This window comes from Lithobates pipiens, unplaced genomic scaffold, assembly GCF_037356315.1.
Source record: "Lithobates pipiens isolate NorthernLeopardFrog02 unplaced genomic scaffold, aLitPip1_a1.2 Scaffold_19, whole genome shotgun sequence".
In the NCBI taxonomy this organism is placed as follows: Eukaryota; Metazoa; Chordata; class Amphibia; order Anura; family Ranidae; genus Lithobates; species Lithobates pipiens.
The window spans coordinates 70,496,422-70,511,512 of record NW_027507764.1 but is presented as its reverse complement, the minus strand read 5'-3'; the positions used below and the strand labels follow the sequence as shown (position 1 = coordinate 70,511,512).

The window sequence follows — 15,091 nt, the reverse complement described above, 5'->3', positions numbered from 1 at the left end:
ATAGGGCCGATATTAATAATTATTGGTATCGGTCAGAAACTTTACCAATATTGGTCAGACTTCCCCCTGTCATTGCGTGGTCCAAGGGCCCATCCGAGGAAGGGGGCCCGTCGGCGCCGCCTGCTGAAATTCTCAAGGGACAAAATACTTGCGGCTGCGCCGTGGTGACCATCTTTTTGGGGCCCGTACCCCAGAGCACACTAACATCTTCTTCATAGGAAGGGGGCCTGGCCCAGGGAGAAGAAGCAAGGGCTCAGAAGGTTTGCAGGCCCAGCGTGCGGCACACAACGTCATTACATATGTTGCGCTGCATGCCTCTGTGAACTGGGCCTGCAAACCTTCAGAGTCCTGGCTTCTTCTACTCGGATAGAACAAAGGCCTCCGTCCCCCCTTTGCCTCTGCAAACTGTGTGTGGAAAAGGACCAGAGAGGACACATCAGCCAGCCACAGCAGGGAGCCAGGCCAGCCATCCACAGCATGGTGCACTGTCCGTGCCACCCAGCCACCTACAGCAGGCAGCCAGGCCAACCACCCACAGCAGGGTGCACCACTCCATGCCAACCAGCCACCCACAGCAGGGAGCTAGCCATACCAGGTTTGTGTAGAAATTGTGTTGATTTTTCAAAAGTTTAAATGTATAGAATATCGGCACCTATTAGTGGCTGAAAAGCGGGCGATTAATCGGTATCGACCCTGAAAAAATTATACCGGTCTATCCCTAGTACAGTGTTAGCCAGCATTACAGAAGGAAAATATTTGGGGGTACTTAATTTGAATGATTGCAAAATCAGCAAAGTGACCAGGCAATGGAAAAAGCAAATAGAATTCTAGGATTAATCACTAAAGGGATCACCATCAGGAGGAAAGAGGTTCTGATCCCTCTATATAGATATTTAGCGAGACCTAATTTAGAATACTGTGTCCAGTTCTGGAGACCTTACTTGGAGAAAGATATTGATAAGATAGAACGAGTCCAGGGATCTAAAGGGATGCAAGATATCAGGAGAGACTTCAGGAACTTAATATGTACAGTATGGAGGAAAGGGGAAACATGATTGAAACCTTTAAATACATCTAGGGGGTGAATAAGGTTCAGGAGGGCAGTTATTTCAATAAGAAACCAAAATCAAGACCTCAGACATGCCTGGGACAAACACAGATATATACTCTGATGGACCACTCTTTCTTTATTCTGCCGTCATTTTTTTTTTATGTTTCTATATGGTTTTGGTAAATCTAAAGGAAAATGGTATACTGTATGGCCAGCCTAACTCATTTGCCATGTACTCACATTCCTAAGACCCTGATAAGAAACTAGATGGCCTATGTACTGCTGCAGCTACAACCTTGGTTTACCCTAAGCCTAGATTCACACACACGTGGTTGTGGGAAGCGCACGAATCCCTGCATGTTTCCTGAACTGCATTGTAAATCGTAATGTGCTTGCTGTCTTCTGTGGGTGTCAATGCCAAGTTAAAGAGGAGGTCCACTGTAAAAAGTAATGTCAGCAACTACAAATCCATTATATTGCAGCATGTCTGCATCGCATTTTATCGCAGCTCACTGCACCGCACCTCCTGGCTGCATTGCAGTGAGAATGGGGCACATGGAAAACAATTGCTGTTTCCCTGCTGTAAGACTAGCATTCTTCCAGTGTGTAAAAACTCCAGTCACTGCGCTGTGAATGGGCCCTAAAGTAGTTCTAAAGCCTAAAAGTGTTTACCTTTTGTGCATTCTATGCATTAAGGTAAACGGCCAGGAGCTTGAATTAGCGACTTGAATTAGCGACCTGGCGCCTGGGGCAGCACAGCTGGGGGTATCCTGTCTCCGTGGACCCCCCCGGCGTGATTGCGTCGGGCCTCGCCGCCGGCGGCCGGTAATTGAGCCCCCGCCTTTGAGGCCTTCTGTGATCCTATGGTTCCTGCTGGAATCTGGCACCCTCTTGTGGTGGCCGTTGGAATTACAACCAGCAATGCTAATGGAGCTATCTCCTTCCATTTACTTAGAACCCCATAACTATATATATATATATATATATATATATATATATATATATATATATATATTATTATTATTATTATTATTTTTTATTCTAACACCCTAGAGAGTAAAATGGTGGTTGTTGCAATACTGTCTGTCACACCATATTTGCACAGCGGACTTACAAGTGCACTTTTTTGGGGGGGGGAAAATAATTTATTTAATTTAAAAAAAATAAGACAACCGTAAAGTTAGCCCAATTTCTTTTTATATTGTGAAAGATAATGTTACGCCGAGTAAATCGATACCCAACATGTCATGCTTCAAAATTGCGCCCGCTCATAGAATGGCGACAAACTTTTACCCTTTAAAATCTCCATAGGCGACGTTTAAAAAATTCTACAGGTTGCACTTTTTGAGTTACAGAGAAGGTCTAGAGCTAGAATTATTGCTCTTACTCTACCGATCGCAGCGATACCTCACATGTGTGGTTTGAACATCGCTTTCATATATGCGTTCGATTCTGCACGCAAGCTTGGCGGGACAGGGCACATTTAAAAAAAAATTTTTTTTTCTTATTTTAACTTTTATTTTTATTTTTTTCACTGTTCTTTTAAAAAAAAAATGTGTGTCACTTTTATTCCTATTACAAGGAATGTAAAAATTCCTTGTAAAAGAAAAAAGCATGACAGGTCCTCTTATATATGAGATCTGGGGCCAGAGAGACCTCACATCTCATATTTACACTAAAATGCAATTTAAAAAAAAAAATCGTCATTTGAAAAAAATAAAACAAATAAAATGTCCCTCTAAGAGCTATGGGCAATGACTTGGAGACAAGTGGGGGGCTGGGGGCTACCTTCCCCTCACTCGTCTCCATGTCAGGCCAGGGACAGGTCCGGATCGCCGTCACGGACCTGGCTCCTAACTTTTTTAGCTGGCTCCTAGATTCCAAGCAAATTTGTCAACCCCTGCTCTAAAGTCCCTGAGAAGCCAGCTAGCTATGAGAAGCCAGTCTTTTGATACACCTGACTGTTGTCCTTCCATTACTAATATATATAAATGTTGGAATGTGTGCTTTATTCCAGAGAGAGAAGGCAGTTGCCCCACCCACCTGGTGGTCATGTGTCGGGGGCGAATCTTCACCTTCGAAGCTGTTATTGATGGCCAGATCCTCTCCCCACCAGAGATTTTACGGTATTTTTATTGTTGTTTGCCTGCTTTTTCCAGACATGCTCCCAACGTTGTCCAATTCCCAACTGCAGTCTGGTGGACAGTTTAGTTGGAGGATATGCATTATATGGACAAAAGTCCGATGGTGTCTCACAAGGCAAAAAGTAAAGCCATAGATGGATCCAAATTCAGCTGGTTCAACAGGAATCGGAACTTTTGATCCATCTATGGGCAGGTTGGTTGTCCTGAAGTCAATCCATTGATCAGCTTCAGTACAACCAGCTTGTCATGTTTTTTTTTCCACCCCACTACTGCTGGCAGCTATAGATGTCAGCAGTGATCATTGTATTCTGCTTGTGGGGAAGGCTCCCCAAACTTCCTGCCCGCTAAACACAATAGCGCTGCAGGAGGGCCCCCCCCCCCCAATCGACACTGACTGTGAGAATCATGACATCACCAACCTGCCTCTCCACCTGGGCTAATAAGGGAAGCCTTATGTACATTGATAATATTACAAAGCTTCTCCTGAATGTCTGAGAAGCCTTCAGTCTGACTCAATTTAGTCCTAGCAGCAGACAGGAAGGTGCTCATGCTGCTGCGGAACACGGCACCGCTTACTATACAGGTATGTAGCTATTGCAGTGCTCACAGCTGGGGCATCAATATCTAATAGAAATTGTTTGCTTTGGCCAGCTTGGCCTAATTTAACTATTTAAATTCATAATGGACGTGGAACTTGATTTTTAAGTATAAGCATTAGCTGCTGAATGTTATCAGTCCCATTATGATAGTTTTCTACATATTCCCAGTGCTGCAGAATTAGTTTAGTTACATAGTTAATCTGGTTGACAAAAAAGTCCATTCAGTTCAACCAACACAGAAAAAAAAAGAAAACCAACACACTCTCATAGAAAACCTCCATCTACACCATCCAATACCCACAGTTGATCCAGAAGAAGGCACAAACCCCAAATAAAGCATGATCTAGTTTGCTCCAGTGGGGGAAAAAATTCCTTCCCGAGGTTGCTGTGAACAAGGCTTATCGGCGAAACACGTCTGCTGTTGACTGTACTCACCGTGAAGGCTTTACAATAAATACGCTTGACGTTTATGGAGTTACCTGCTGCTTCTTTTGTCTATTGGTGTATGGGAGGACGCCTCACCTTGGACACCCTGACTGCAACTTCCAAAGTAAGACTTTGTTTTCCACTGTTCTGAGCCATACAACCCCTTTTGATCGAACCCCCAAGAGGCAATCGGATATTCCCTGGATCAACTTTACCTATAAATATTAGTAACCAGTTATATGATGTGCATTTAGGAAAGAATGCAGTCCTTTCTTAAAGAGCACTGCATGGGTTTTACTTCCTGTTCCTTCCTCTGATGTATTTTACTTCCTCTTTATCCCACTGAAAAGTAAAAGCATAATGGGTTAGTATGCATTGCATACTAGACCATTACATTGCACTTACCTGCAAATGAAGCCCGCGATGTCCCCCACTGGTGGCAACGTCCATCTTCACCCCTCTTCCTACCGGGGCCATGGACTCTGGCTCTGTGACTGGCCAGTCGTGTGATATCACCAGGTGAAAGGCACACTCGCCTTAGGATAAGGCCCTTAGATGGGCCAACACAGCATAAAGGAAACCAATTCTGTACACCAGATGGTAGGTCCTCTGCTCACTTACTCTGATGGTAGAACCTCCCCAGCTAGGATGATGCAGAATATAGGAAACAATGTCCAATAGTGCAGTATCGTTGGTTGTTAGTTTGCATACAAAAAGTACCAGCCAAGCTTAGAAGTATGGGGTTTGGGGTTATTATATATTTATACTTGCCTAGGTGGATGCTGCATCTGTCCCCTCCGCCTCTAACACTGAGAACTGATCGATCGAACACCGCAGATCGCTTGGTTCTTACAATTCCGTAAACAGAGATCTGCTGACTGTCAGCCAACAGCTCTCTGCTCCACCCCCTGTGAGCACTGCTGTGATCCAATGGAGAAGTACAGCCAAACGAGCTGTGGCTGTACTTGTCTTTTTAAAGAAATACACTTACATTTATTCAGTTAAGTGATATAAAAATTGCAGGATCTCACAGCACCCAAATTGATATTGACACTAAAGTAGGAGCCACTTTATCCGCCGCACTAATAGAATGCATTAATATGAAAAACCTCAAGGGTTTACAACCCCTTTAAACCGCATTTGCCATAGAGTTGCCCAGTTAAACCATGCATTGAGGTCAACTTAAGTTGAATTGGAACTTACTTGTTAGAGAGTGTAACGCACAGCCATAGAGATTACCCATTCAGAGTAATAACACATGTCTATTTTCAGTGAAACATGTTTAAATCTGTATTAATTGGTTGATATGAACAAAATCGACTCTAATTTCTTTCATTGTGCCCCACACATGTTCTTTTTTTAGGCAGCTCTCTTATGTTCAGAACATATGTCAAAGTCAGCGTGACGGGATTGGGCTTTCCGCTTTGACTACAGAAGAGAGGACCCGCTGGGCTCTGGTTGGTAAATATATAAAGCATTTCTCACATGTTTCTTTACTACGCATTGGCGTTTCACTATGTCTCCATTGCTGTGATTTCCTTCTAGTCTCGTGAGCATCTCATTAGTCTAGACCCAAAGAATCTTTCTCATCTTGAGCGAATCCAGAGCAGCCTGTTTGTTGTGTCTCTTGATGAAGACAGCCCACATGGAACACCTGAAGATTACAGCCAGGTAAGAAAGTATGGTCTCCTTTTCCTCAACTCAAGTTAATACAGTTTTTATACGGTTTAAGAACCCCCTGTAACTGCTGCTGTTCACTTCTGGGGTCTCTGTTGGCTGTGTCTACCTCCTGCCACTAACAGATGATCTTCACCCCATTACTAACTTATCTTGCCTTGTTCTGCACTCTTTTGCACCCAATGACTGGTGAAGAAGCAGCAGAAGAGGTGGAGGAAGCGCGGATCTTCAGAATAAATGATGCTGTAGCAGGGAGACTCTTGCATTGCAGGCCCTCAGGTGCAGCTTCCACTCCAGCAAGGAGAACAGTGAGCAGCAGTACAGAAAAGACAGTCTAGATCTAATAAGACTTCCAGACAGAGGCATAGGGGTTTATTTAAGAAAGGCAAATCCACTGAACACTACAAGTGCAGTTGTTCTAGATCTGAGAGGAAGATCTGATAAGCGAGAAAGCTCTGCTGATTTCTATCATCCAATCATGTGTAAGCAAACACGCTGTTTTTTATTTCCCTTGCATGTCCCCCTCAGATCTACAGCTACTGAACTTCCAAGTGCACTCGTAGTGCGCAGTGCATTTGCCTTTAGTAAATAAATCCCTTAGTGCCTTAGATGATTTCACTCTGTTATGAGGTACAAAGACACATGGGTACCTAGACACAGAAAATGCACTGCTATTTTTCAGGAGGAATTCAAGACAACGGGTACAATTTTTGGGGTACCGCTTGAGTACAATTAAAAGAAATATGGCCAAAGCTTGTTTGTTCATACTTTTCATGTGGACTTTAATTTTGCACTCATGCGACTCAGAATAAGCTGACAGGGGACTGAAGTCTGCTGTCTGCCGTCACCGCAAAGCCACTTCAGACTCCGGAGGGATCCTAATGTCAGGCTCTACACAGATTCCTGACCACCAGCTGGCTCAGCCTGTCGACCTGCTGCAGAGAGCCTGAGCCCAGCGTCTCCCACCCCCTTCTCCTGCTCGGCTTCCAGTGAGCACTGGAGGGGCAGAGCATAAAACAGTAACTGACAGTCATGTTCAGAGGGGACTCAAGAACTGAACAATCAGTAGCCATGTGATCGCTCAGTTCTGGGGCATAGAGGCGGCGGGGAACAGCTGCAGCATTGGACCAATGCTGCAGCCATAGAGGTGAGTAGGAATGTTTATTTTTCTGAATACCCCACACTTCTCCTTTTACCATCTTTAGGTGTTCTCGGCAAGTATTCATTTTTTAAGATTAAGGTTCACCTTAAATGTCTTATTTAAGCTATATTTGGTTGATTAAAGCCATGTAAGATATCCCGTGGACTTTGTTCAGTTATGGTACACACCTGCATTCTTGTTACCTTTTGATAAAGTAAGTGTTACAACCCTGTTATCTTACTCCTCAATGATAAATTTATTTCATAAAGCTCCATTAGCCTAAGTTTAGCTAAAACTAAAAACAGACAAATCCACACAAGGGATATAACGTTATAACATAGTATGTTGTGTACCCTGTCAATATTTTTTTTATTTTATTTTTTGCTTTTAGTACAAATCTTACTGTCTATTTTTCTGCCCTGGTGGCAGGGGTGTTTGGACTTGGGGACTTCAGGTCTGTCTCTAAGCAGCTGTAGAGTCTTTAAAGCTGGAGTTTAGACTGCATATTTTCCTTTTACATATAATTCAGGCAGATTGTGGCTGGTGGGAGGAGCAATAAGTTTCAGCAAACCATCACAGCACCCTGTCTCACTCAAGAGCCCTCAGCCCTGATACAAGCAGTAGGCTGGCTCATGGGAGGAGTTATGCAAATGATGGATGGATTTCAGTCTGGAGGTGTGGGCATTCATAGGCAGACTGCATTTGCATATGATGCTAAGCCATCACGATTAAAAGAACTGAAATCCAGTGAATGTCATCCAGCCAGGAAATGGCTTAGATTGATGTGTTCTTCGATCAGCCTTATGCCGCGTAGATACGACCGGACTTTCCGGCAGACTAGTTCTGATGGAATCAGTCCATCAGATAATCCAATCGTGTGTGGGCTAATCCGATCGTTTTTCATAAAGAAACCTCAGATGGACCTAGAAATAGAACGTGTTTAAAATCTGTCCGACGGACTCGATTCCTATTGGGAAAACCGTTTGTCTGTATGCTGGTCCGACGGACCAAATACGATGCAAGGGAAGCTATTGGCTACTGACTATTGAACCTCCTTTTTTAGTCCCGTCTTACGTCATCACGTTCAAAATGAACTGCCTTTTGTCTTTTCATTCGGAAGTCCGTCGGAATTCTGCCGAAAGTCAGTCGGAAGACCATCAGACCTTTTCTGCTGGAAAGTCCGGTCGTGTGTACGCGGCATAAGGATCATTCAGCATTTTTTCTAAGATCAGGTGTTCAGCCTTTCAGTTGTCATTGCAGATCAATTTTGTGCTGAGGGCTTGATTGTGAATGCCAGCCGGAGCATTAACTAAGCTTCCTGCACCATTCTAGTAGCACAGAAAACTGTCACATTAACTAAACTGTTTCAGCTCTATCTGCACCACCCACGCCAGTTTCCGTGTCAGAGTGATAAACAAACTAGAGCAGATCTGCACCCGATTGCCAGTGGGAATCTGGCCGTTTTCCATATAGACCACTGCCACAGATCCCCAGCAGCTCGGAGATGGCGTATGGATGTGAGCAGTGATTAAATTGCTCAAGCAGATCCTGAAGGGTTCACAACCTTCCTCCCCCCTGCTCTTAGCTGAAAGGGATTGGGGGGGTGGGGGTGGGGGCATGCAGAGAGATTGGATCATGCAGCTCCTGCTCTCCTGTTCTCTGTGCTGTGTCTGTCACAGCAGAACAGGAAACTGATCACTTTTGTTAAAGCGGAACTTAACCCTAAACGCTTAAAGTGCATGTAAATGCAAAACGCTTCTATATATCCAGTTTTCAGCTCGGCATTCAAGCTGAGCTAGTGTGATTGCCAGAGGAAAAGGGGGAGTGTACAAATGGGAGGGGAGTCCTGTAATGTGAGGACTCCGCCCCCTGAGCTCCGTCCTGTACACACATGCATGGACTGGCGTTTTTCAGAGGGCTGTGACAGCCACAGGGATGAAAAAATGCAGGTAAAACTAATGTGCTTTTGATGTTTAACCACTTGCAGACCGGACCATTTTGCTGGTCAAAGACCAGACTACTTTTTGCGATTCGGCACTGCGTCGCTTTAACTGACAATTGCGCGGTCGTGCGACGTGGCTCCCAAACAAAATTGACGTCCTTTTTTTCCCACAAATAGAGCTTTCTTTTGGTGGTATTTGATCACCTCTGCGATTTTTATTTTTTGCGCTATAAACAAAAATAGAGCGACAATTTTTTGAAAAAAACGCATTATTTTTTACTTTTTGTTATAATAAATATCCCCAAAAATATATAAAAAAACCTTTTTTTTCCCTCAGTTTAGGCCGATACGTATTCTTCTACATATTTTTGGTAAAAAAAATCGCAATAAGCGATTATTGATTGGTTTGCGCAAAAGTTATAGAGTTTACAAAATAGGGATAGTTTTATAGCATTTTTATTAATAATTTTCTTCTTATTTTTTTTTTTTTACTAGTAATGGCGGCGATCTGCGATTTTTATTGTGACTGCGACATTGTGGGGGACCCATCGGACATTTTTGACACATTTTTGGGACCATTGTCATTTATACAGTAATCACTGCTATATAAATGCAGTGATTCCTGTGTAAATGACACTGGCAGTGAAAGGGTTAACCAGAGGGTGGCAGTGTAGGGGTTAAGTGTTCCTAGGGGTGTGTTACTAACTGTGGGGGGGTTGGGCTTTCATTTAGTGTACACTGATCTCTGCTCCAATCACCTGGAGCAGAGATCAGCGTCACTAGTTGCTAGGCAGAATGGAGAAATGTTGTTTATACAGCATTTCCTCCATTCGGCCGCTCCGTGAGACGATCGCGGGGATGCCCGCGGCGATCGAGTCCGCGGGTCCCGCGACCGGACTCACGGGGGTCCCGACCAGCGTGGGAGCGCGCCGCCGGCGGCGCGCTCCCGATGGCAGGGCAGCATCGAATATTGGACGTACCTGTACGCCAATATGCCTGCCCGTGCCATTCTGTCGACGTACATCGTCGTGCGCTGGTCGGGAAGTGGTTAAAGAAAGAGCTAAAACATGGTGCATGTATCTGTAGTTGTTGAACATAAGGTTTATATCCACGTTAACATTTGTGACATCATTTTTTGGAGGGGAGGAGCCAGTACCTGGTTTTGACAGGTACCCGCTCCCCCACTTCTGTTCAGATCCCCGTGACGATCTGGGCGGACGTTTGCTTCCCCCCCCCCCCCCCGCGGCGATCTGGGACATGTTACAGGTCCCTGAAAGCTGCCAAACCTATTAAATAGCGCAGCGCCGGTCATGCATGCACAGTGAGCCCAGTTAGAATGTCGGCACTAGGCACCAAAGCTCGGTGAGGACATCGCTGGATCCTGGGGCAGATGAGTGTCCTATTATTAAGTCAACTGCTAGAGTTTGTTTCTGACTGGACAACCTCTTTAAAGAGGAGCTCCAGGCTCCCCCTAAAAAATTAAGTCAGTAACTACAAATACTATATAAGGACACTTGCCTGTCCAGGGATCCAGCAATGTCCTCTCCTGAGCCGCATCCTCAAGCAGCATCGGGTGCAGGCGTCTGCATTTTAAGTAAGCCTTGCGGCTTCACAGCTGGTTATACTGCCCATGTGTGAGTGGTGCTGAGCTTTGTGAATGGTCCTGCATTGTTCTGGGACTTGTGATGTGTCCTAGAAGGCTGCGGAGGAAGGGTGGGGAGCCGAACTTCCAGCTCAGATCATCGTAGTGGATCTGACCGAAAGTGGGAATCGGGTACCTGTCAAAATCGGGTACCCGCTTCTCCCTACTCCCCCAAAAAAGCACAGATTGTTTCGGGGGGTGGGGGGGATGGAGGATGCAAACGAGCAGTACTTCCCCTTTTGGGTGACGTTCTGCTTTAATTAGGAGCAGCTTCTGTTCAGTGTTTTATAATGTTTAGAAGAGAGGTGTAAGCATTGTCCCTGCTGACAGTGTGCTTTATTCCCTATAATATAGATCACATATAAAGCTCTGGCTGGAGACCCAACTGTGCGCTGGGGGGACAAATCTTACAACTTCATCATGTGGCGCAATGGAGTGTTCGGCTCCAACTGTGATGTAAGTATAGTCTATAAAGCAATAGGTTCTCTTTTTTATATACCTCTTCCCTCTTCTCCCCCACCTGTCTGATCAGCAATCGGGAGTGGTCAATGATGTCCAGTACTTCTGGTTATGGGATAACTCATCCTCTTCCTCCAGTGTAACACCATTGGCAATTGCAAGTCAGGCTCACTCCTTGCTATTACATTGAGGTGAGAGGTATTGGCACTAAAGGCAAATAAACTGTGCCCTCTGCAAGTGCAGTTGTTGTAGAGCTTAGTAAATGAGGTAAAGCTTCACTTTGCAAAAAAATACCCAATCACTCGTTGGGGGGGAAAGCATTATTGCTTGCACATGATTGGATGATGAAAGTCAGCAGAAGTTGTGCTCATTTACTAAGCTCTGAACCAACTGCTGTTAGCATGGATCGAGGAAACTGTTTTTTTGTTCAAATTATTATTATGTCCTGTGCTATTGGGACCCAAAATAAAAATAGTGCAGTTTAAAATGTGCTACTCAATAACTTGGATTACTAAAATGTATCTTACCAATATGAACCTTAAAAATGGAAAAAATACTCAATAATAAAAATTCACTCTCCGCAAACATATTTTCTAATCATAAATAACCCAGTTGTCCCCTTAAAGAGGTTGTAAACCTCCATTTTCAAGTTGTACCTATATGTAAGCCTATAATGAGCCTTACCTATAGGTACAGTAAATATCTCCTAAACGTGCACCGTTCAGGAGATATTTACTTTGTACTGCGCCAATGATGTCATCGGCATTTTGCAGGCGGATTTAACCCCTTTTCGGCCACTGGCGGGGGGTTAAAACTGCCCGATAACAGCCAAATAGCGCAGTTAAACGACGGTAAAACGGCGCTAAAAATAGCGCCGCTTTACCGCTGACACCCGGGGTGGTTCGGTGTGAAAGCCGCCTTTAAAGTGCCCTTAATGGCGCTTTGCAGTACTTAACTTTAAACAGAAGGTGGTGGTAAATTATCATCTATAATAAATATCATGTAATCCAGGGGTTGGCGGGCCACACCTGACTCGCAGACATTTTCGCCTCTGTCCTCTTCATTTGACAGCGGCAAGCATCCATTATTACAGGGCTGGATGAGGACAGGAACTGCTGGCGATCCTAGCAACCAATCACCAGCCTGTTGATGTGAAAAGTGAACTTCAGCAGTTCCCGCCTCCACCCAGCCCTGTGATATTGATCTCTGCTGCTCTGCTTGCTGTACACCTGTTTAAGGTAGGAGAGTTCTACTTGTGTTTGCGGGGGTGGTGCAGGTGACGGAAGACCCTACAGTGGGGTGTGCAGGGGACAGAAGATGGACCCTGGGGTGGGGGGTGGTGCAGGGGACAGAGGATGCTACAGTGGAGGGGGGTGTAGGGGACAGAGGACCCCAGGGACCTCTTCTCCTCTGGGGACTGGGACCCCCATCTCCCCCTGGGGAATGGACTCCCCTTCACCCCTGGGGACAGGGACCCCATCACCCTTGGGGACAGGGACCTCTTCTCCCCTAAGGGCAGAAAAAGGTTGCTGTAATCTGTGTAAATGGTGCTTATGTGACTAATATAAATCAAACACAAATTTGATCATTAATCACGATTTTTTTCGTTCAGCCTTCAGTGGTTTGGCCAGCGTTAGAGAATCCAGACCCAGGATAACCAGATTTGTATAAGCTGTAAAAATGTTGCTGAATGAATGACGATTTTGGCAGCATTGACTGTTTGAGATTTTTGCGGCCTTGTATAACAGTCTTCAGCAATGGAAAATCAGGTTTATTCAGAATGAGATGTGATTGTGGCTGTGTTGCGATCTTATGGTTTGTCTCTCTCTGTATTCTAGCATGCTCCCTACGATGCTATGGTGCTGGTGGCTATGTGTGACTACATCGATCAAAACTTAAAGGCCACTGAGGGTCGTTGGAAGGTATATGAAAAGCTGAAATCCAAGCTATAAGCTAAATACATATATGGGCACTATTTGTATTTGTATTTCTGCCTATTCAGTTCTGAGATTTACCCAGCTCTGACACATAGCAAAGCCCTGAAAGGGCAGTTAAAGTGTTTCTAGAGGCTGAAAGTCTTTCTTTTTTATCTTTATGCATGAAGTTAAAAAAAAAAACTCGCTACACAGCTCCCCTCGCAGCCCCCTAATACGTACCCCAACCCAATCTCAAACCAGCAATGTGTATGAAAGCAGCTGTTCTCTCAGCTGTCTGCCTCCTCATTGGCTCAGAGACAGCAGCAGAGGCCACTGGCTCCTGCTGCCATCAATCACAACCAGTTGGGGGGGGTGGTGTCTTATAGACACAAAAAGCGGGGCTTGGGACCAAGTGCCTCCCATAACAAGCGGCTATGGGGGCACTCAGAAGAAGGGATAAGCTAGGAGCGCAGGTGGAGGACCGGGGCTGCTCTGTGTAAAACCAAGTAAGGATAACATGTATGTATTTTTTTTTTTTATGTACATTTTATATCGCTTTTAAGGGTTGATAAAGATTCAGCTTTAAACAAAAAAAAAAGCAGACATGTCAGAACCTGCCCTGTGTAGTGGTTTTGCACAGAGCAGCCCTGATCCTCCTTCTCTCGGGTCCCTTCGCCAGCGCTTCTAGCCCTTCCCTCCTGCTGAGTGCCCTCAAAGCAAGCGGCTTGCTTTAGTAGCACTGGTGTGTGCCCACACCTGAGCTGCCTGTGTGTGCCTATGAGGCATACACAGCGTGGCTTGGTCCTGTCCCTGCTTCCTCCTCACTAGCTGCGATTGGCAGCAGCGGGAGCCAATGGTTTCTGCTGCTGTTTCAGCCAGTGAGGAGGGAGAGATTTTGCCCCCTTGGACATCGATGGATCAGGCTCAGGTGAGTATGAGGGGGAAGCTGCATACTGAAGGTTCTTTACCTTCTTGCATAAAATGGTAAAGGTAAAAAAAAAACCCTTTGCATTTAGAACCACTTTGCCATTTACAGGTCTTGTCTCTCCCCAACCTGCGACTGGACAGTGAAAGAAGGATCAGCAGACTAGTAAAATGATCTCTCTGCCACTTTAAGTACTCATATACACTGCACTTAGACACCTTTCTTACAGACATTTGCCATTTTTTCCTGCCTATAAAAGCACCTCTATGTAAGCCAGTGTCCATGCACACATAACTGTTTTATAGGTGATTTTAAAAGGCTGAGAAAAAAAAACTCTCGCCAAAGGCACTTTCTGGAGAAGAGCTGAAGAGTCTAGCATTTGAACATTAATATATTTCAGTTAATATTCTGCCTAATGGAACCCATTTACGATCAAATGCTTGACGCACCTAAATGTGCTTTTTTAGTGCTGCCAGGAGAAAAGTTGTTCAAAAGGGCTAAACGGACGCTTGTGTACACGAGGCCTTAAAGTGTTGCTAAACCCGGTAAAATCAGTTTGTAAATGCAATAAAGCATGCTCGTTATACTCACTGTGGAACCTAAAGGATTAATCCTTTGTATTGTGTAAAAAGGCTGTTTGATCCTGTCTTCTCTCACCCCCCCCCTTCTTCCACTGACCCCAATCCATCTCCTGATAGAACAAAGCCTTGGGGGGCAAACTGCACATGCCCAGTTTGTTATGTATTGCTAGAGCATTTTTGTTTTCTTGGGAGAGTGCATGTGATCAGCACAGGGCCAATCGGGGATCTTGCAGCCTCATAGGACAGCCAGGGGAGAATGAAAACTCCTACAAGCTTTAACGATCACAAGATTGCTATATACCAGTGATGGCGAACCTTGGCACCCCAGATGTTTTGGAACTACATTTGCCATGATGCTCTGGCACTCTGCAGTGTAGTGGAGCATCATGGGAAATGTAGTTCCAAAACATCTGGGGTGCCAAGGTTCGCCATCACTGCTATATACTGTATATTGAATCACAAGACTGCTATATACTGCTGATGAGAAAAGGTATTTACCAGTTTTATAGTTACTAAATAATTGCATTTCCATTTTCTGTGTACTGTGGGAGAGCAGATATAGTGAATGCAGGGTCCTGGGTTTAGTAA

General features: G+C 44.9%; 2 protein-coding genes across 3 annotated transcripts in view; one reads left to right on the top strand and one right to left on the bottom strand.

The window, feature by feature from the left end:
• Nucleotides 1-15,091, top strand: part of CROT (carnitine O-octanoyltransferase) — an 87,376-nt gene that overhangs the window by 43,136 nt on the left and 29,149 nt on the right. For both annotated transcript variants that reach the window (XM_077490863.1, XM_077490862.1), the window contains exons 6-10: nucleotides 3,069-3,177; nucleotides 5,584-5,677; nucleotides 5,766-5,891; nucleotides 10,977-11,078; nucleotides 12,920-13,003. In XM_077490863.1, coding sequence (XP_077346989.1) covers nucleotides 3,069-3,177; nucleotides 5,584-5,677; nucleotides 5,766-5,891; nucleotides 10,977-11,078; nucleotides 12,920-13,003 — 515 coding nt within the window. The remainder of the gene's footprint in view (nucleotides 1-3,068; nucleotides 3,178-5,583; nucleotides 5,678-5,765; nucleotides 5,892-10,976; nucleotides 11,079-12,919; nucleotides 13,004-15,091) is intronic.
• The window catches only part of OLAH (oleoyl-ACP hydrolase), a 105,707-nt gene that overhangs the window by 89,989 nt on the left and 627 nt on the right, over nucleotides 1-15,091 (bottom strand). The gene's annotated exons all lie outside the window — the stretch shown is intronic.